Source organism: Callorhinchus milii, unplaced genomic scaffold (genome assembly GCF_018977255.1).
Source record: "Callorhinchus milii isolate IMCB2004 unplaced genomic scaffold, IMCB_Cmil_1.0 Scaffold8, whole genome shotgun sequence".
In the NCBI taxonomy this organism is placed as follows: domain Eukaryota; kingdom Metazoa; phylum Chordata; class Chondrichthyes; order Chimaeriformes; family Callorhinchidae; genus Callorhinchus; species Callorhinchus milii.
Window position 1 is genome coordinate 23,571,608 of NW_024704749.1, and position 22,742 is coordinate 23,594,349.

Below are 22,742 nucleotides of genomic sequence, written 5' to 3' on the forward strand. Positions count from 1 at the left end.
GGGTCTGTACTGGGACCCCAGCTATTCACCATATATATAAATGACTTGGATGAAGGAATAGAAATTTTATAGCAAGTTTGCAGACAACACTAAGCTAGGAGGCTCAGTAAGTTGTGAAGATGGGAGTAGGAAGTTATAAGGGGACATAGACAGATTAAGTGAGTGGGCAAAGCTGTGGCAGATGGAGTTCAATGTAGGGATGTGTGATATCATTCACTATGGACTGAAAAAAGATAAAGCAGAATATTTTCTTAATGGGGAGAAATTAAGAACTGTGGAGGAGCAAAGAGATTTGGCCTTTATCTCAAGAGACCTGGAATACAAAGGGGAAGAAGTGGTGCTTCAGCTGTACAGAGCATTAGTCAGACCCCATCTGGAGACTGTGTTCAGTTTGGGCACCACACCTCAGGAAAGATATATTGGCCCTGGAGGGGGTGCAGCACAGGTTCACCAGATTGTTACCAGGCCTAAAAGGGTTAAGTTATGAGGAAAGGCTGCGCAAACTTGGATTGTATTCCCTTGAGTTTAGAAGGTTGAGGGGTGATTTGATTGAGGTGTTTAAGATGATAAAGGGATTCGATCGGGTAAATACGGAGAAGCTATTTCCTCCGGTGGGGAAATCCAAAACAAGGGGGAATAGTCTTAAAATTAGAACTAGGACATTTAAGAGTGAAATCAGGAGCATTTCTTCACTCAAAAAGGGGTAGAAATCAGGAATTCTCTTCTTCAAAAGGCCGTGGGTACTGGATCCATTCACACCTTCAAGAGTGAGGTTGATAGATTGTTGGTAGGTCGGGGGATTAAGGGATATGGGCAGAAAGCAGGAAATTGGAATTGAAAGGACTAGTTGAGGTACAGATCAGCCATGATTAATTAAATGGCAGAACAGGCTTGAAGAGCTGAATGGCCTCCTCCTGTTCCTATGTTCCTATGTTCCTTCATCTTAAAGTTTACAGATTTGAAAGGCCCAAACATTTCATGTAGAAATTACACAAGAAATCTCAACTTTCTTCATTGCTCGATCAGTTTGGGTGATCCTGGGCTTGTGCACACAGAGCAAATGACACTTAAAAACAATAAATAATTTGACATTTCCCTACCACTCATCCCCAATAGTTAACTGATTCCCTTTTGAACTTGCTGACTCTCCGGGATGCTACCCCATGTGAAGGGTGCTATATAAATGCAAGTTGTTGTTGTTGTTGACTTTACATCTCGGCCCCTCATCTGGTTCTCGATATAAAAGAAAGTGTGGAGCTGACCGCCCGAGTTTCCACACAGTCCTCAGGTGATTGTTACGGTTTCTGACAATCACTAGATTTGAGCTAAATTACTGATGGTTTTGTTGCGTTTCCTCCCAAATACTGGGATGTGGAGCAAGACTGGAGCATCATGGGAACTATTTGGTTCAAACTCCGGTTCAAATCCCACTGAGCCACTCAGTCTCTTGCTACAATTTACCAACTAAAATCAGGGAATATATGTATAGCCTAAATAAAACTGATCTTTAGAAGGATCTGATATGATTGCGCAAATTGCTCACCAATCTCTTCTCTGTAATGAGAAGTTTTCAGTATTTTTTAATCTTGTTACTGATTTCAGCATCCATCAGTAATTCCTCTTGACCTTTACTTATTTAGCTCACTAGTGAGGGTTGAATGTTGGATCTACACCTGGACACTGACTAGATAAAGGGCTGGAAAGCTGGAGTGTGAGGAGGGACCCACACAAACCAAGCCTCTGGGGCAATGGTTGGAGTCTGTCCTCTAGACACCAAAATGAAAATCGACGGAAGTTGATTCTTTGAGACTTATTTCATACATATTCTAGTTAAAAGTGGCAAGTTAATAGAACCAGCCCAGTATAGTGAATTCAGATCTCTCAGGCTCAATAAAATTCAATGAAGATGAAAGTTTAATTTAAAAAAAGTACATGCTACAGACTTTTTGTGGTGATTGAAGAGAAGGTTGTAATAATTATAATAAATTCTTGCATTTAATATAGCATCTTATCACATTGTTGTAACGTCTCAAAACATTTCTTAGGATTTTATTATAAGTAAAAAAGGCTGTGCAGGTGAACCAACAATGCACACAGCAATGTCCCAGAAACAGCTATGAGGTGAATTATTAATTTTACTTGGGGCAAAGTAACAATGTCCCACGAGGTACAGCCTCCACATTTACATCAAACGATCGGAGTATTCAAATCTGAATTATCTGATCAATGCTAAAAATAAGATTCTGTTTTTTTAAATAAGCTGGGGTTTTAATTTCTCTCAGAACCTGATGTGTACAACAGACCATTAATAACTTTTCAGAACATTGTGTTATAGAGTTACAATAAAAAGAGAGATGTAAGGTTTGATAAATGTAGTCATGACTGCCTTTAGTAAACAGGAAGTTTAGTATTGAGGCAAAGCAACAGAGTGCATGGATCACATTTCAAGTCAGTCAACAGTTTCTGTCAGAACCAAGATAAGGGGCTCAAGCACTTAGGATACACAGGATGAATGTGTATCCTCTTCCCTGCTTCCAGCTACAGCTGAATATATTGTGAGATGGATGAGTTAAATGCAGATTTAAGTTGGCATTCTAACAGAGTGATCGGCAGATAAAACTGAAGGAAATGTGAGATTTAGAATTGTTTCCATTTTTGAAATGCCTGGAAGTTATGTGACTGAGAAATCTGCAGTCAGGAGCCAATCATTAGGCTGCCTGGAGTCAGGCATATTGACTGGAGCATCCGGTTTGGGATACTGGCAGTGAGATTGTGGATGAATACAGATGCATTAGGGATTGAAACTGCCAAGTACATTACATGTGGGACCCTTAGAGTCAACGTAGAGATGAGAGAGTTATCGTGTTAATCAGCTTGGCTTTTCACTAGAGGCTTTCCACTTTTCACTGAGGAGCCCCAGCAGTAAGTTCTTTAATTTAGTTTGAGGAATGTGTCTGCTGCAGCCTCCCTGTCCACTATTTAATTGTGAGTTACTGATAACTCAATCATTACATGTAACCATTCTGATGTTGTTTGCCAATTATTTTCTGCAGGTAAGGCAGCCTTCTGTTCTTCTGCAAGCTCCCCCATGCATTGGTCCAATTTAACCCAAAACTCTGTGGAGTCAGATGAGAATTCAGAACCTGAAGAGCGAGCAGTTCCAGGTAAACACATAGTGAAAAGCATTCTTTCAAGTAAGAGGTAATGTCGATCTGTAAGCTGATTGAAAACTCAAACCGATTAAAGAGTAGGGTTGTTGTACCAGAGAGAGAATCTCGCCTGGCTTGTAACACAGTGAATTTATTGTTTCCATGTTGTGAGGTAATTTGAATGACTGTACATTCTTTCTGTTTCAATACTTTCTAGTGCGGAGTCCGTCAGAAGAAAATGAAGTGTCTCTTTCTCTCCCTAAACAAATCTTACATGATTCATCAGGCATGGAGAATAGGGAATCAGGTAAGGGATAGGGAATTTCAGCACATCCTGAAAAGTGCCAAAATCTTATCCTTTTGTAAAGTAGCACTCAGGTGTGACAATGTTAATGATGTGAGAAAAATTGCACAGCCAATTCACTGTGCAAAAGCATTGAGTAAAAATCAGCTGGTCAGTAAAGTTACTAACCTTGATGGTCTCTGCTTCTTTTAATGAGATTTTCCTGTGTTTTTCCCACCAAATTTTCTTCTCCATTTTTCTCCCTCTCGTCCCCCTCTCCTAAAAGCATCTGACTCATTTATTCCTTTAGGTTCAGCTAATACATATCCTCATCCGCACCAAACGCTTCACACCCATCTCCCCAATCCTCACCAGGCTGCACTAGTTTACTGTCTCCAAACGCATCGACTTCAAGGTCCTCACCCTGACATACAAATGCGTTCATGACCTAGCACCTCCCTGACCTACTTATAACTCACTCCTCTGCCTGGCCCCTTTGCTCAGCTAATGCAGGCCTGCCCACATCCCTAATCCCCTCCATGCTACCATCAATAGTGAACCTTCAGCTACCATGTCGCTAATCTCTGGTACTCTGTAGTTCAATCCCTGCATCTGTCCCTCTCTTTATTTCTAAATTCCTTCTGAAAACATACCTCTTCCACTGCACCTAATGTCGCCTCCCTACCCCTTTTCCCTTGCTCGGCTTTCAACCCCGCCACTGCACTGAGCTATGAGACGTAATCCTATGTGAAAGATGCTTTAGAATTACAGATTATTGTTATTGTGCTGTGTGTACATTTCCACTGGTGAATACATTTCCTTCTGCTGCCTCACCCAAGTTGTCTTTATTCATGAGTTACAGTGACTGTCAGATGGCAATTAACCACAGAAAGACTTAACAGCCAAGTTCATTCATGTTCTCACTTGACGTTGACCCCTTTGAACCTCTAGCAAAGATCAGTAGATAATGATGAGGAGTGGGACCCAGGCTGATTTTCAGCTCTCTATCCTAAAGACAATGAAGCCAAGTTGAGGGTCCAACCCAAGGAGTCCTGTAGCTCAGTGGTTAAAGAACTTGCCTTGCAAGCGAGACACTTGGGTTCAATTCCAGGCAGGGCGAAACCTTGGGCAAGTTTCCTTACTCCACACGCCTAATCATAATCCCTCAAAAAAATAATAAATTGGTTACTTCAATGAACGACAGTTTGTGAGACACTGCTGTGCGCAATTGGCTGCCGCGTTTCGCCCACAAATATATGGTCAATTTACTTTATAGTCTATTCTGTGAAGCACTTTGAGACGTCGAAAAGATGTGAAAAGCGCTATTTCAAATGCAAGGATTATTATTATATTATAAGGTCAGCATACACTGATTCAAACTGCCAACTTTCTGATCCTGCATAAAATAGTCCTCCACTGGACCCTGAATTTATTTATGAGCCCATTTGATTTCTCTGTTTGTAAACAAGCAATGCTGATGTCAGTAACATTACCAGCCAATTTCACATGCTCCCCCTGTAGGTAAATTGTGGAGAGAATTGCTGGTCATTGTGGAAGGTGACAGTGAAGAAGAGTGTGAGGATGGGGTTAGTGCATAGCAAATCAAAAGTTGTAAATGGAGAGCAGGTAAAGAATAACACTGTAAAATGGTGCAAAGTAACATTCTCAAAGGTAAATTAATGCTTGCAGAGCTAGATCGTCCTGAGAAAGACTCACTCAACAGTTGTTCCACATTATCGCTGGTTGAAAGTGGAGTTCCGACAGGTAGGATTCTCTTGTCTTGCCACTGTTTGTGTTTAAAAACAATATTAGCTTTAATAAGATTTCTAGGTTATATTATGTGTCATGGATATGTGTTTGGGTTCATTATTAAAGAATGATTTGTTTTTTTTAAAGAAAACAAGGTTTTGTGCTCTTTAAATTTAATTTGAACTCTGAGCCACATGTTGGTGAGACAGGGGCTTAGATACACAATTCCCAGCATGTAAAGCTCCCATTGGGCCAATGAGAGAATCAGCACTTCCCCACAGTTAGAACAGGAGGGGAATCTGAGGGTAGGCCAACCCAGTTTGTTCTCTTTTGTGAGCCATTCATCAACTTGGGCAAAATTAATAATAATAATAATCCTTGCATTTCATATTGCACCTTATCATGTCTTTGAAAAGTCTCAAAGCCCTTCATAGGATACACTGTAAAGTGTAATGATTGTGCATTTCGTGGGGAAAACAGCAGTGAATTGTGCACAGCATTGTCCCACAAATAGCAGGGAGTAGAAGCCTCGGCATGTCACAAAGGAGACCTAAAGGAGAGAAAGCAAATAAAAATTGTCATGCATTTTCAGGGTAAAATGTGACTAGTACTATAAATATAGACACATTTTAAAGATGTAATGTGGTAACTTATCCATTGAGAAAACATTTAATGCCATTGATTCATTCATAGCTATTTCCCTGAAATTGATCATAAAGAAACAAATCACTCGACTTCCCGATACTCAACTGCAGGAGACGCTCAGAGCAAAACTACGCATTCTGGAGAATGAGAGTGGAGAGGTTGCAGCCCTTCTCAGTGTAAGTCTGCTTGGCTTTTGTTCAAGATGCAGCACTTCCGCAGAATGCTTAAATGTGAAGCATTTTGAGTTATGTCTTTGGAGATGATAAACTGCTACAATTAAAGTACTGTATGCATGTTTTATTCTTTCTATCAATGCTTTGCATCATTGTTACATCCAATATTCTGAAAGTAGAAGCCCAGTCAATTAACTCCAATTTCTGTGAATGTAACATTGTATTTAATGAGAAAGAAGGTGCAGTAATGGTCAGCTGATGAACTGACGATGGGGGAATTAAGTAGAAAGAGGAAACGAACAAACCAGTTTTGGGACAAGTTTCATGTCCTGACCTAGATAACTGTAGCATTCTTTGCAAATGTACTAGAAGACGTGGAGGGCGCTATATAAATCCAAGTTGTTGTTGTACTTTATTATTGAGTACATCTAATATTTTTTTCATTACAAGCTGTTCAATTTGGATGCTTTGACATTTGTAAATAGTTTTCATTGGAAATATCAACAATTGTTGTGCACGTGAGCAGGTAAATTGCTCCAGTACTGATCCACCCATATCCTCTACTTTATTCCCTTGCAGTCAGCTCATCAATGAAAGAATTACCCCATCCCATGGTGCAAAACACTAATAAATGAACACAAACACTCCCTAAATTGTACCACCGATCTTACGTAGCATAAGAAAGGTACTGTGCAGAAATTTGACTCTTGTATGTTGCATAGTGAGAGTTGCTTGGGAATTAGAAACCACACACCAGTGATCCATCCTCATTAATGATGCAATGCTCTGGATGACAATAGAAGTTTAACACCATGGTAATGACATCCTAAATTCACTATTTGATTACCTGATTTGATTACATTGATTATTTACTGACACAAATGGAATGTGTTGCCACTGGGCAGAAATGTGTAAACAAGGAAGACTTGAGGACAGTGAGGAAACTTCTGTGTGAAATTTGATGAGCCTAAGATTATCAGACTGTGTTCCCGGAACCATAAATTAGCCTGTTGTAGTGATCAAGTCAAAATGCTACCTTGTTTCAGGAGCTTTCGGCCAGGCTGCTGTCAATTCACAGTGATCAAGACTTGATTTTGGTCACTTTTAAAACATTTGAAGAAATCTGGAAGTTTTCAACATATTACTCGCTAGGTAAACCATTTCCTTTTTTCCAAACGTTGTCTTTTGGCACCTTGTCACTGAATTTCAATGATCTATAATATCACGATTTTATAGACATTTTAAGTTGATGTTAGACGTATAGTTTTTTCTCTGTTGTGGCAATGATTTGGAGTTGCTACATTCAGCCATGGTGTAAAAAAAAATGTCACTTCATAGACAGATTGATGCTCATCATCTTACAATATATTGAACCTGTATATCCCTCCTTCTCTTCCTGTGGGCAGGCTTTGTTGGCCATTGCTTAGAGAACCTGTTGTTGGACCAATTGTTCTGGCTGAACAACCTGGATGATGAAGACGTCAGGATTGAGGTCCAGACAAATGGAGAATCCTTGGAAATAATGTGGAAAGGCCTCCTCCTACAGGACGGTGAGAATGTAAACATTCCAATGTCGCAAACAAAACAAGAACTGGAATTCCGAATTTAAATAAAAAGATTACTTAACATAAATAATTAAACATTGAAACATTCAAAGGAAGATGCTCTCAATAGAGTTTAGTAATTTATTAGAACTATATTGCTGTGCTAATATTTATTTTTAGCTATAGTTGAATGATACAAGATCCACCTGTATGGTGAGCAATATGTGTGCCATTTGCTTAGGTACCCCTAAATTGTCGGATTAGGGTGCGGGCTTTCATGTTGTAACAGACTTTGGAACCAGGAATGTAGAGGATCGCTAGTGTAGGGTAACCCACACAAACCATGAAATCACTCCATAGGGGCCTGTCATTACCCCTGAGAGGGGTCGGAGCCTGGACTGTACAAAAATTGTAAGCCGCGACCAGAACTCCAAGCCAGTCTCTTGAAGGAAAGCCTCTGGTTCTGCAAGGCCAGGAAGAACAAATGAAGCCTGCAGCTTAGTCACATTGCCAGGCTGAGATGGTGTAGAGATGGCATAAGACTGTTGAGTGGCATAAGACTTTAAGAAACTGATAGACTACAGAGATGGGAATACCTGAGCAGGGTGGAAAGTGAGTGAGGTGAAATATAGATGGCAATGCAAATGTGAATTTGAAACCTGGCATGATTTTAATTCATTGTGTGCAGACATGTTGAGTTTTATCGATTTTTAGCTAATTCATTACGGGGTGCACTCTTCACATGTGCAGTATTTCATAGGTGACAGATGTGTGCGTGTGTGTGTGGTGGGTGGATTGGGGGAGGAAGGAGGTTCATAGGAATAGATGAGTAGCTCCATTGTCTGATTTGTACAAATACATTACTGTAGGCTGTTTGTAGTGAGGCAGACTGTTTGTAGTGAAGTCTGTGATCTGGACCATCTTGCAGTGCTACTTGCGTAACAAGCTGCAGAACTGTTTTGGGGGAAATAAAAATAAATTGAGTAAATTGAATGATAGATTTCTATAATAATAGGGCATGAATGTATAAATGTTACACAGCTTGGAAAAAAGCTAACAAATAGTTCTACATTTCTTCAGATATTAACCCATAACTTTAATTTAATTTATATCTTGTAACTGTTTGTGTCTAACCATTGTCCAGATTTTATTTGTAAATCTCTTGATGCAACCCAAATATTGATTATGTTTCACTATGTTTTTCCTTAAGGTTTGTTCTTTGCAAGGTGTCCATTAAATCTTCAGAAATGTGAAGAAGTTGACCTGGAACTCAAACCAAATGATTTTGTTGTTGTTGCGGATGCTAAACCCAGTTCTAAATGGGCAGGACATTCTTTGTTCAGTGGCAAAAAGGGTTTGCTACCAAAATCTTGCTTCCAAAGTCTGGAGCTTCTCATTCCTTTCCACCAGTAGGTAGCAATATTTTTCACCCACCGTTTTAAATTGGAATGAATTTAAGTAACCAAAGTAATAGGGATGAGTGTGAGATATATAGTTTTAGACATGGTGAGTGGTTTACAAAGTCCCTTAGCGTATTGGTTAGAGACTCGCCTCACAAGTGAGAGGACCCAGGTTCGATTCCCAGGTAAGGCGAAACCTTAGCAAGTTTCCTTACTCCATATGCCTGTTTACCAAGCAGTAAATAAGAACCTGTTTGTTAATCAATTGGTGTAAAAATCCCTTAAAACAAATAAATAGCTAGATAGCTGGATGGATGGAGAAATGGATAAAGAGAGATAGAGAGAGGGAGATAATATAGATATAGATAGATGGATGGGTGGGTACATGAGTGTATGGATAAATAATTTGGCCACTCAAATAATGACTGTTGTGAGAGATTGTAGTGGATAATTGGCTGCCACGTTTCATCTGCAAAATGAACAGTCGGTTCACTTTAAAATATATTCTGTGAAGCGCTTTGAGATGTCTCAACAACTTGATAAGGCGCTGTATCAAATGCAAGGATTGTTATTATGTTTTTGCTAAACAAATCTAAAAGCCAAAAGTTTTGATTCAGCTTCCTTGATCATCATGGGGTAATGTCTTCACCTAACCGATTGGACAGCCCAACATCAGACATGTATTCATCCTCACTTGGCCTGAGAGCTCAATCGCTCTTGAACCTTCCAAATTGTAAATTCCATCCCACTTATCGGATATCTTGTAGGACACATCAATATAATAGTCCCTGAATCACAAATATGATTATGCTAAAATATTTTGTAATATTCATCCATTCCCAATTCTTCTCTATTGAACTCTGCCTCCTTTCCTCCATTATCAACATTCCCTCCAATCCCAGTACTGTAATGTAACTGCACCCATCCCTGTATCCTAAATACTGTTACCAAGAAGATAGTCACGCAATTATTTTTAGAAGGACGTCGGATCCACAGGATCCACTTCTTTTTACAGTCATTCAGAATTTCTTTTGTTTGTAATGCAATATCGACCTTCGCATTTGAACCTGACCCTGGAATGCTTGTTGTTGACATTGAGCATCAACAGTGGAAATGTGGAAACTCCAGATAACTCAACCCTGTGGCTTAACTCATCAATAGCACTTAAGTCATCAATATCCTGCACGCTCTCCGTGCAAAATATTAATAAAGGATTTCTCTTTACTTGACACTCTGCTTAACACGTAACGCGTTGCATTCTAGAAATGATTGTAAATACTTACAATGCAAAATTGATCGGATAACTTGTCCTATAAGATGGTATCTTGCATTGAAGAGGCCACCAATCCTAACCTGTGAAGGGTTGGGCGCGCATGCTCAAATGCATTGCAGAGGCCACTGCTCTACTAGAGGGCCGGATCATCCTGCCCTGTATCCTACTCTATCCTGTGACAGCATATGGTGGGAGGCCACAGCTCAGCCCTCCATAGACCAGAGGCCTCCGAGATGCATCTGAGCACAGGTCACAGGCACTCGGTGGAGGTTGGGCGCATATGCTTAGATATGGTGTCAACGGATACTGGCTGAGCGAGCGAGAGAGAACGGCACTGTGGGGCCTGGGAGCATAGGTTTTATCAAATAAACTTATACTTAACTTCAACAAGTTTTAACAAATACACTGACAGTCCTGGGGGTGAGGCTGCTCCATCACACTGACAGCTGCTCGCTCTGTATGGGCGCAGTGCTTGTTGGCGTATACATGCTCACAGCGCCCCCTGTGGGGCAACTATGCCTAACTTGCCACATCTGATAACTCATCACTGAGCAATTTTGCCTTAGAGTGACGAGTTATCTGGTATTTACTGTATTTCCTTCTTTAGTGAACACAAACAATCTATAAATTAAGGCACGTACAACATGGGAATATTTTGCAAGTTGCCATTAACATTCGGAAATAATAATGATAATCCTTGCATTTAATATAACACCTTTCACTTCCTAAGGAGGTCTCAAACATGTTTCACAGAATTTATTGTAAAGGGCAGTGACTGTGAACAATTCCCTTTCAGAATTCATATGGTTATATCTCATTATATTTTATGAAGTAATGCATTTGACAAAATTATACTTGATGTTTTCTAGGTGGTTTTTCAAAATGTTTACTGAAGATCTTGGCATACACAATGATCTGTCTTCAGAATTTTCTTACCCACTTGGTAAGATCCTTACATTTTTACACATAAAAATGTTGTTTAGAACAAGCATTCATTTTAATGTGTTATTTTTTGTGCAAATTAAATTGAGTGAAATTCCACCTGGGTCGAGATTCACTCTATTTTAACATTTCAGAGAATCCAGAATTTGGCAAATTGAATTAAGTCTTAACCAAATGTCTCTTGTTCTTAATAGAACTCACAGCAAACCAGCATTAAAATTTAGACTTTATTTAAGAATAGTTTAATATGTGGATACTCCAAAATGCTAAAAATAAAATAGAGTAAATCTCGGCACAGGTAGAATTTGAACCCCGTTATTTGCTAAATCTAGCCTATGCATTCTTCCTCAATTACAATGGAATATCCCATTTAGACTCCAGTGTTGAAGTGCACCAGTTACTGTACATTTAATAATGTAACTATTATGCAACTGTATTGAAGATGCATCAGAGACGCTCACAGGGAACTACTGTGTAGAACTAACAAGAACAACAAGTTGCATTTATGTAGTGCCTTTCTTGCAGGGTAGCGTCTCAAAACACTTAGATGAAAGCCTTAAACAATCTATCTCCATCAAACGAATCATTTAGAAAGAGAAGAAATGGAAGAGGCTCTGCGGCAGTCTGATTTTAAGCGCTCCAAGATGCTACCCACATGAAAGGCGCTATGTAAATACAAGTTGTTGATCTCATTGATGTAATGGATTAGGCCCATTCTCACAGTACTCCTCAAATACGAAAATGATAGAAGCGTGCAAATATAAGGCTTACTTCAAAGTTCCCAGGCACTATTTGAAAGAGCTATACTGTACTTGGGGTTCTTAGATGTTTGCTGCATAAGAATATTATCAGTAACATTCCATTAACACAATAGCTGCTAACCTCTGGAAAAGCTACATGTAATTTGAAATATGTTTTAATTGTTTTCTATAGGTAAGGGCTCCTGCATCGCAATGGTTGATTATGAAGGTGCTGGGCTTGAGGAGTTGAGTTTCCAAATAGGACACAAGATTGAGATCATTGGGTTGCTTATCGCCTGCATGCAGTGGTTTCTGGGCAAAAATGAAACAAGTGGAAAAATTGGATTTGTGAAAACAAATCACGTGAGACCCAAAGACTTTACTCCACTGTAAGTATTTACAGATCTTAATTTTGGGAAGTTGCAGTGGCTCACAATATTTTATTTAAAATATTTGATGGATTTAAGATAAGAAATCAGAATTCACTAAGAAAATTGGAAGACAAGATCTAAAATAACTTAAAGCTTCAGAGATATTGTTGTTGGAGTTCTGCTCGCACCTGCTTCTGCTCGAGTTGGAGAAATCACAGAGCTGGAGATAGTGGGAGGGTGTGCTAGGGTATGAAAGAATTTAAAGGTGATCCTATCGAAGGTACCGATATCTGTGTATGTGGATATAGGAGTGAGTGAGTGCTAGTAAGATTGATATGATTTAATAAGATATGTGTCCCAATTTGAATAAATGTATGACAGTGCTGCCAGTTCTGCAGTTCATTAAGATTTAAACCAGCTTCAGACAGACAGTGTTACCAAAGATTTACCATCTTTTCGTAGGACAAATGATCTGTTGTTCATTGATGAAGCAGAAAGCTCCTTTTTCACCGAGCAAGAAAAGTTCAACGAAGAAGATTCCATGAAGTTGCTAAAGCAACTGACACGGACAGACATCAGTAATGTATATCAAATGGGTGAGTCAACCTGCAACAATGTGACTAGTCTTACATTACAGTACTGTATTTGGTTCTTGAAGGGTCAGAAAAATACCACTGAAGCTACTGATCGCTGCGGGCAGGTTGTTTGTTAAATAACAACATTTATATTGTGCCCTTCACGCAGGGTAAAGTAAAGATTGTCCGTAACCAATGTTTTACCCTTTGCTGTAAAATTACAGAAAAGTCACAAATTTGCTTTGAAAGTTATTTAAGTCTCTTCTACAAATTATTGTATGGAAAGTGGCTGCTGTGTTCACAGTCACAATAACTTTACAGTAAATCCTGTGAAACAATTTTGGCCATTTCAATGACTTGATGAGACGCTACATCAAATGCAAGGACTATTGTTATTAAATGAAGTAAATATATTTCACTGGCTATTCTAATTTTTGTTTCATTTCTGAATCCAGACAAATTAGGGCCATTGAACCCACAATACGAGGATGGAAAAGGTAATAAAATAACAATCTGCATAATATAATTCAGCTCTTAACTTAAAATGTCTTTGTCAGCCTGGCTCAGTTGCTAGCACTCTTGCCTTTGGGTCAGAAGGTTTTGGGTTCAAGTCCCACGATCGGAGCTCATAATCTAGGCTGACATTCTAATGAGTCCTGATGTTGCAGTGTTTCATTCTGGTAGATGTTGTGATTTGGATGAGAAGTTAAATCAATGTCTTGTCTGCCTGTTCAGATGCAAAGAACCCATGAGGCTATTTAAAAAGAAGTTTCTTCTGGTGTCCGTTCCACCCAGTATTCCTTCAGCTAAAATGATGATTTGCCTCCTGGCTGTTTGTGGGTCACTGCTGTGTGCAAATCGGCTGGCTGGCTGTAGAATAGTCAAAAAAACTACCAACAAAAACAATGAGAGTTATTTTGTTGATCTCCTCCTACCATAGAACTCACAGCAGCAGGTTTGCTCCTCAAAGGTGCGAATCCCATAGCTGGTCTTGGTCTCAGTGACACCGATTGGGTAGTTGGTATTCCACAAACCAGCACTGAGACACTATGCTCCACCATTCAAAATACCAGAGGCAATGTTGACATTCTCAGGCCCAAACCACAGTTATTGGGAGGGAAGGAGCCTCCGATTGTGGTGACTCAGGACCACTTCACAGAACACTGACGTAACTCAGCTTATAATAAAATTCCCATGTTAACTAGATCCACTGTAAAAATAAATTGTCGACAAAGAATAACCACATGACTGAAGTACCAATGGGGTCCCAGTGCCTATTGAACCCTGCCCCAACAATAAAGCAACAACAACAACTTGCATTTATATAGCGCCTTTCATGCCGGACGGCGTCTCGGAGTACTTAACACTGGCAGAGACCAATGCCGAGCCAGGGGGACCACATCATCACACCACAGGCACCACATCATCAGAGAAAGGGGGGAGGAAAAGGAAAGAAAATAAAGGAAAAATAATTTTTTATTAAATTTTCCACAGTTTGACACAAAGCATTACTGGGTATTCCATAGAATTTAATGGAATTAAAGATTTAGTGGCACCGCTTCTTAGATCTAATGATGCACATGTCCACTTGCTGTAAATAACTATTATTTTTGCACAACAGAGCAACACATTCCAAGTGTTAAAGAAATGGATTTGATGAAAGCTCAGCTCAAAGGACCTATAAACAGCTCAGAAGGTACACAGTGCAGCATATCAAACAATAGGAGCCAGGCTACTAGAAAGGGCTCTTTCGTTGCTGACAACGATTCAACACTGGTGTCTGAGGAAGCAGAAGAACAGTGTTTCTGTATCAACCACACAGAGGGCTTGGACAACCCTGAAACCTTTTACCCTTTGTTGCTTTTTTTGAACATCAAGGGATACAGCAAACACTTTAAAAAACTTTACGACTCCTGCTTTTCTTTTCTGAAGTCCACTTTTCATGGCTACAGTGACGAGGAGGAAGTGGTACATTACCTTGAGGTAGCGAGAGAGGCAGCAAGAAAGCAACGAATGCAGTGGGCCCAAACACGTGTCTGTCTTCTGTTGGGCCGAATGTGCGCCAAGAAGCACAAATTCTCACAGGCCAGAGTGTATTTTGAAGAGGCAATAAGTTTGCTGAAAGGGGAATTTGCAGATCTGTTTCTATCAATTGCTGTGTACACGAACCTTGTCGCCACGTACCTCAAGCAGAATAACAAAGAAAAATGCACCTCTGTTTTTGAGAAGATAGCAGCCTTGCTACTGGGAATTCCAGATTATATCTGTAGCACAGATATGGAGTCTGAAATCCTTAAATATGTTTTAAGGCATGCCGTATTGAACAAAAATCAGATTGTTGAAGCCAGGGCATGTTTTCTTCTAACTAAGCTTTACATACATCTTAAACAGTATGAAGATGCATTGCCTTTCATTGAACGACTGCAGTTTTTGAAAAATAGTTTCATGGTAGGAAACACCACTTCTTTGGACTTTCACTTTTCCCTTGGATCATTGTACAGTCAAAAATGTTTGCCAAACCTTGCTCTGAGCTGTGCAAAGCTTTCATGCTCACAGCACGGTAGGACGTTAGTGGATTGTTTGAAAAGCACAAACTTTGTTATGATAGATGCCTCAAAGCTGTGTGGATCAGGGGGAGCCATTCATGTGATTCCAACACAGGTAGCAACTTACCTTAAACGGGCACTTACCTTAGCAAGCAGACCTGAACAGGACAATATTTGTCGAACTATTTACCTCAGTTTGTCAGAAATCTACAAACACCACAAAGTCTACAGCAAAGCAGTTCTTTACATGACAGAAGCCATTAACACAGAAGCCTCTGTTGGTACTGAGGAAGTGATTGACGCACAAATTTCCCTTGCATGTTTGCACATTCTGAATAGTCAGCCCTCTAAGGCTATTGTCCTTTTGAACATGTTGTTGGAGTACGTTCGGGATAGTCCTGTACAGCGGGGGGTTGTTTACAATATGCTCGCTATAGCTAAGAGAAGAGTGAACAACGTCAAGGAAGCTGCTGAGAACTACCGTCAAGCTTTGTCTATCTCTGTGGAGACAGGCCTGAAATTTAACCAAGCCATTGCCCAGGCCAATTTTGGATTCCTTTGTCTCTGGTCAAAGGCCTACAGTCTGTCTGAACAATTGATATTAAAGTCAATTCATCTTTTCTCTGAACTACCAAACGTTACCTCTGATGAGAATTTTATTCACGTTCTGATTGTGCTGGGACAATATTATATTGATCAGCAATTAAAAGACAAAGGGATATTTTATTATGAATGGGCACTTCTGATTGCATTGAAAGGGAATCTTATTGAAAGTAAGTACCATATTGACTTTTTTAAAGAAAAATTGATATCCACATATAGTGTATTTTGATTTATTCTAGAAGCCTCTGCAGGTCATTTGCTCACTTTGGCAATCAGTCAAGTTGGGAGAGGGCTTGGCAAAAGTTTACACACTACAGGGGTTTATTATGCCAACAGTAAATTCATTCTGTTGTGAAATCCTGAACAAATGCATCGTTATAGTAATGCAGGTTATTTGGAATTGTGCTATAATACCAAGGTCTTAAATAATCAGGTAACAGGAGAAAAAAAAGGAGTCTCATGAAAAAAAAAGATTCTTTTTACTGAAGGTTCAATCCTGTATCTTAAACATCCAGACACACAGCACAAAATACTGTAAATCTCCTGACTTGGAAACAAGTAAAAACATGTTTGTTGTTATAATATTAAGTTATACTGCTGTGATAATATAAAATACGGAGATATGGTATATTTAGTAAGTTAATGAAAGATTGTTTTTCTTTATAAGTTATCTGAATTCTTATCACAATGTAGCAATGAAAATTAAATGACCTGTCAGGGAGACTGATTACAAGCTCACATCAAGGTTTGAATGATCCATTGTAAATCATTAGGATTTGTATTGCGCTCGTAGTTGTACCAAGTCAGAGGAACATTATACTGTAATTAGAAAAAGAATAAAAAGCGCTTTTTGTCATTGACAATACAGTAAAACCAAAATGTCACTGCAGTAACTCAACAACAATAACAATTTACATTTATATACCGCATTTCACTTTGGAGGATGTCTCAAAACACTTCACACACAGACTCCCCAAGAAGTACATTGGATAAAATCTGTGATACTGATTAACTTGTGCATAAAGTAAGAGCTCTTTCCCTCCCTACCTGTCTGGCTCCTCCACCTATCAAAACAATGGAGCACATTCACTTAAAAGAAAGCCTAAGTCCAGGGAAATGATTAGAAATGGGGGAAAGCTCTAACCAAGCACTTTCTATACTTATTGCTTCAGTTTTTCTCCTTGAATCTAGGCCAAGTACAAGTCACACAGTTGCTCTGCCAGTTTTACAGTTCTGATTTCCCGAACGAGGCCCAATGCATCATTTACAATGAGTTTCTGCTTTCCCTTACTCGCAAGCTGGCAGACAAGGAACAGGAAGGCCATGTCCTGCAGAACATCAGCCAGCTCTACCTCTCTCTGGGAACGGAACGGTATGGGATAGATTGAACAACAACAACAGCAAAATTACATTTGTATAACGCCTTTCATATCGGGAGGACGTCCCAAGACACTGGACATTCAGAGTTTCAGACCTGAGCTGAGGGTTGGGCTGGGGGAGGAGGGAGGGCGGGGGGGAAGCAGGGAGATCGAAAGCATGATCGAAGAGGAGGGTCTTGAGGTGGGTCTTGAAGATGACAAGGGAGGGGGCGAGACAGAGGGATTGCGGAATGGAGTTCCAGGGGTGGGTGGAGAGTGGAACGCCCGTCCGCTGATAGTGTGGTAAGCAATGCGGGGACATGAAACAGGCCTGAGCCTGCTGAGCGGATGAAGTGAACAGGGTGGTAGGGGGTTAGGAGGTCGCAGAGGTAGGAGGGAGAAAGACGATAGAGGGCTTTGAAGGTGAGAACCAGGATCTTGAACTGTATCCTCTGTGTGATGGGAAGCCAGTGGAGTTGGGCAAGGATGGGGGTGATAGGGTCGCAGAGCCTGGTGTAGGACACGAGCTGCAGAGTTCTGGATGATCTGCAGCCTGTGGAGAGAGGAGTTGGGGAGGCCGACAAGCAGTGAGTTTGCGTAGTCGATCCTCGATGTAATGAAGACGTGTATGAGGGTTTCGGTGGCCTGTGGTGTGAGACAGTGTTGGAGCCGGGCAAAGTTGCGGAGGTGGGGGAAGGCAGAACGGGTCATGGCGCGAATGTGAGAGAGAAAGGATAGTTGAGGGTCGAACAAGACCCCAAGGTTCCGGACTTGCTCAGTGAGGTGGAGTGTGTAACCATGATACTGTCAGCGTCTGAGGTGTGGAGGCGCTGACGGGAGCCAATCAGGAGAGCCTCATCTTGTTGACGTTCAACTGAAGAAAGTTATTTCTCATCCAGGACTTGATGTCTGACAGACATTCTGTCAGGATAGCAGTGGTCCTGGAGTCAAGTGTGGAGGCAGAGAGGTAGAGTTGGGTGTCATCTGCATACGTGTGGAAGTTAACCCGATGTCTGTGGATGATGTCACCAAGGGGGAAATGGTATCTGAGGGAATATTTCTGTCTGGGTATAGGCTTACGACATCTTTTTCTCAGCATTTTAAAACATGCAATTCCTTTAACGATTCTTAAATTCATTCTTAATTTTGAAGCTTTTTTTGGTATTTTGGTAGTTTGTCAAAGAGGCAAGAAAATTGGCTTTAAATCAAAATTAAGAATTATCAAAAGTTTGTATGCTCAGAAACGCTAAGAGAAAAATGCTTGCCTGGACCTGGGTGGAATTTCTACCCACTAATGTCTTGAAGATTTCAGATAATAATAATAGTCCATGCATTTGATCTAGTTCTTTTCATATCAGGAGTGCAACTGAAAATGTTTCACAGGTTTTACTGTTTTGTCGGCGAATAGCATAGTTCTGATTGGTTTTGTTATTTGTGTGCAAATGGTAGGAAGATTTCCTTTGTAGTTACTAGGGTCTAAATTGCAGCAGTTGCAAAAGGAATTTGGCCATTCTGTGGCCAAACATCTGAACTGCACACAGCTCTGAAGTCAGAGCTGAAATCAGAATCCAAGGGAGTTCCAGAGGGTCTGCCGTGATACATATAGAATTTGTTATTCCTCACTGTTCTGTAGTTTAGGGAGATTGACCGTGTATGCAGTGATATAATGCCATGACATTATCAATATAAGATTAAAATATATTTATAACATTGCTTTACAAAGGGACAAATCAATTACATTTACTGAACAGAGCAGAACAGTGCTCAGCAGATGGTCTCCTTGGAGTTGAATTGGCTTCGAGGTGACATGTTTAGCAACAGAATGTTGGAATTGAGCAGTCTCGGTTGTTCAGTTCATGGGCCAAGCCGGTCCACAGTACCCCAGGGTACTGCTGATGGCACAGCCAGGCTGGCTCATCGGCAGGATTTGGAAGGGAAGACTAGTCATTGGGGGCAGGGACTCTTCCCACTCAGCTCCCATTAACCCTGCAAGCCCAAGCTCTAACTGGTGGGATGGTCCCAGCTGGAGAAGCAATAGGAAAGCTTGCCAGGCAGTGCCCAAGCCTTGGCTCTTGGTCAGATAATCCACCCTGCCATCCAGTTCTAACTCTGTTTATCTTTGTGAACTCAGAGCATTTCGGTCAGCTCTGGAATATACCAAAAGGAGCCTTGGAATCTTCATTGATCTGAAGAAAAAAGAGCAGGAAGCTTATGCCTGGCTTCAAGCAGGGAAGATTTACTACATTCTGAGAGAGAATGAATTAGTGGACCTCTACATACAGGTAATGAGAAACTACAAAAGGCACATGGGTGAGTGCCAGTGACTTTCCATCCAGCTCAGTTTAAACAAGGCTTGGAAGGTCATTAACATCAATCGTTGTATATTATATCTATTTATCATGACAAGGCTGTCAAATCTATTAATGATTAAGGATTATTTTGTGTAGTATACTGCAGGTTCTATTAAACAGAGTCAGCTACAAGGATATGGAAAAAGGCAGGTAAGTGGGACTGAAAGGATTGCCCTTGATGACGTCAGTACAGACCCGATAGGCTGTGCCATAAATTTATAAAAATATATCCAATTTAATTCTTGTGGTTGTGCAGCGTTTAGTATTGTGGAGGTATAATCAGTATCTACTGCATATCAAACACTTATCAATACTATTTCCATAGAACCATAGACATTTAGGGCATATAAGAAGGCCACTTTGTCCATTTTGTCTATGTTGGCTGCCTTAAGAGCAATCCTTTCAGTCCCATTTACCTGCCCTTTCCCCATATCCCCATTGCTGACTCTTTTTAAAATATTTATCTAGTTCGCTCTTGAAGGCCAATATGGATTCTGCCTCAACCACCACTTCATATCTTGACTGCAAAATTGTTGATCATGGAACTATAGAAAGTGTTTAGCACACAAAGAGGCCACATGGCCTATTGTGTTTGTGCTGCTGCTCGCTCCCCTACTAGAACTAAATACTCTGATCCCTTTTAATTTAAGCAAAACAGCCTGGTGCTCTGATGAGAAAACAGTAGGGTCGTTGCTTTTTTTGGAAGAATGAGATCAGATGGGCTGACAAGCCTTCTTCATCCGAACTGATTTTGTGATCTATATTCCTGCTGTTTTGCAGACATGTTACTTTTGGAAGTCATGATGTGTGCTGTGTTCTATCTGTTGTTAAATGTAGCTTATATTTAGCAGTGCATTATATAACCTAGCCTTATATCAATAGTTTACAGATGCTCAATACCTAAAAAGCTCAGTAAGAGCCTCATTGTGATTTCTCCACAATAATGCTGCTCATTGTTTAATAACAATTTAAGGTTGCACATGATGCTGCTGTCAGTACGGAAAAATTAGACTTTGCACTGGAAGTTTTTGAAGCAGCAGGAGATGTATTTTTTAATGGATCCTGGGAAAGAGAGAAAGCCATATCCTTTTATAGGGTAAGTGCTGTCTATGTATATTCTGCTTTGGCTACCTGATGTTCTTTAAATCTAAACTGTTGTAGAATTGTGTTTAATTTATCAGTTGGAAGGTTGTGTTTGTAGGTCCGGTTAATCATGTGTAAATGTTTCGCCCACAAAATATACGGTAAATTCACTTTACAGCACATTCTGTGAAGTGTTTTGAGACGTCTCGAAGATGTGATAAGATGCTATATTAAATACAAGGATTATTATATTATATTAAAGCTACAAAACAATCTAAAGTGAAGTTCACTCAGGTATCACATCACACTCTGCAAATGGAATTCATTTTTGTTTGTATGTGAGAACTAAGATTTTGAACATTTTATCCATTTCCAGATCTTTTGCCTGCTTTGATTCCAAATATCTGTAGAAACATAGATATTAAAATACAGACAGATATTATCCTTTTCCGATGTTCCCCTCCCTCTCCACTCTGTAGCACAGTCAGGCCAATTCTAGATTCCAGCACACCTATTATTGCACTGGGTGGGCTCAGCTAACTCAGCCGAATCTAAACATTGAACCAGGGATTGTGTATGACTTAGCTTCACTGTGGCAATATCAGCCAAGCCATTAGGAAACAAGGATTGGGTTCATGTCTAAAATGATTGATTTGATCTTAAGAGAGAGAAAGATCCCTGTTAAAAAAATACTCTTTTTGGGGAAAAAAAGGTTGAGTCAGTCTTAAGACTATACATTGATATAGCAAATGTTATAGATTTCATGGGTCATGAGAGACGAGACATCTTACAGTGATGACTGCACTGAAGTCTGAATGGTTTCTGTCTGGTTTCTATGTTACACTGAAATCAGCTGTAACAAATTGCTTCAGAGATCTCCCTTGTGTGTTCCAGGATCGAGCGCTTCCACTTGCCATTAAGAGTGAAAACACAAATGTAGAGCTCCGACTCTGCAACAAGCTGACAGAACTACTGATGCATGGGAAGAGCTACGCAGAAGCCCTGGAATTTGCCCAAACTGCTCTGGCACTCAGCGTGTCCCTGGGTAACCGAGATCTTTCTCTTTCTTTCCAATTCAACAACAACAACAAACAACAAATTAAATTTGTATAGCAAATTGGGGAGGGGGTTCCAAATTTCCACTACCCTTTGCGTGAAAAATTAATTCTGGTGAATCTGCAGTGCACCCCCTCCAGAGTCAATATATCGTTCCTGAGGTGCAATGCCCACTCACAACGTAACTTGGGTTTTATGAATGAAATCCCTTGAATCTCAGGTCTGAGGGGATATGGACTGAGCTGAGGTCTCACAGTTGACATGAGGTACAGCAGTTTCACTGTAGAAAACCTAAGCACATTGCGGATTCTTTTTCCAACGGTGCACAGTCAGGGATCTGCACTCTTTAATAATACTTTTAGTTCACCCTTTAATACATATGTTTATGTTTTCATAATAGAACCACAGAATGTAATGAATCCTAGTATGTTTACCGTTCAGAAGGAGGCCATTTGACCTGTTGTGTCTGTGATGGTGCAAGTACCCAACCAGAGCCATCTGCATATCGTACTAATTCCACTTCCATCCCTTCTCCTCAAGTTGTCAGGGCAAAGATCATCTCTACTTAAGATGCTCAAATATTTAAAACTCTCATGAGTCTCTGCAAAGTGCTTTGAGATGTTCTCCTGCGTGAAAGGTACCATATAAGTGCAATTTGTTGTTGTCTTTCCATATAATGGTGTTGGAAAAGCATTCTGTTGGTGTAACCGTTGGAAAGAGAATCCGCAATGTGCTTAAGTTTTCTACAGTGAAACTGCTGTACCTCATGTCAACTGCGAGACCTCAGCTCAGTCCATATCCCCTCAGACCTGAGATTCAAGGGATTTCCATTCAGAAAACCCAAGTTACGTTGTGAGTGGACATCGCACCTCAGGAAGCATACATTGACTCTGGAAGGGGT

General features: G+C 40.3%; 1 protein-coding gene across 3 annotated transcripts in view; it reads left to right on the forward strand.

Annotated features, from left to right (window-relative positions):
• The first annotated feature begins 3,054 nt into the window (after positions 1 to 3,054).
• The window catches only part of LOC103187170 (SH3 domain and tetratricopeptide repeat-containing protein 1), a 32,367-nt gene continuing 12,679 nt past the window's right edge, over positions 3,055 to 22,742 (forward strand). For 2 of the 3 annotated variants that reach the window (XR_006085269.1, XM_042337612.1), the window contains exons 1-16: positions 3,055 to 3,164; positions 3,367 to 3,456; positions 5,122 to 5,196; positions 5,875 to 6,002; positions 7,046 to 7,151; positions 7,406 to 7,549; positions 8,754 to 8,952; positions 11,086 to 11,159; positions 12,092 to 12,287; positions 12,732 to 12,865; positions 13,300 to 13,341; positions 14,466 to 16,163; positions 17,185 to 17,365; positions 19,483 to 19,633; positions 20,676 to 20,798; positions 21,680 to 21,830. Coding sequence is in view for 2 of the 3 variants with exons in the window: in XM_042337612.1 (XP_042193546.1) it covers positions 3,089 to 3,164; positions 3,367 to 3,456; positions 5,122 to 5,196; positions 5,875 to 6,002; positions 7,046 to 7,151; positions 7,406 to 7,549; positions 8,754 to 8,952; positions 11,086 to 11,159; positions 12,092 to 12,287; positions 12,732 to 12,865; positions 13,300 to 13,341; positions 14,466 to 16,163; positions 17,185 to 17,365; positions 19,483 to 19,633; positions 20,676 to 20,798; positions 21,680 to 21,830 (3,568 nt within the window). In the remaining variant the exon portion in view is untranslated. Of the gene's footprint in view, positions 3,165 to 3,366; positions 3,457 to 5,121; positions 5,197 to 5,874; positions 6,003 to 7,045; positions 7,152 to 7,405; positions 7,550 to 8,753; positions 8,957 to 11,085; positions 11,160 to 12,091; positions 12,288 to 12,731; positions 12,866 to 13,299; positions 13,342 to 14,465; positions 16,164 to 17,184; positions 17,366 to 19,482; positions 19,634 to 20,675; positions 20,799 to 21,679; positions 21,831 to 22,742 lie in introns of those variants that run through there. The other variant, XM_042337613.1, reaches the window with a different exon arrangement.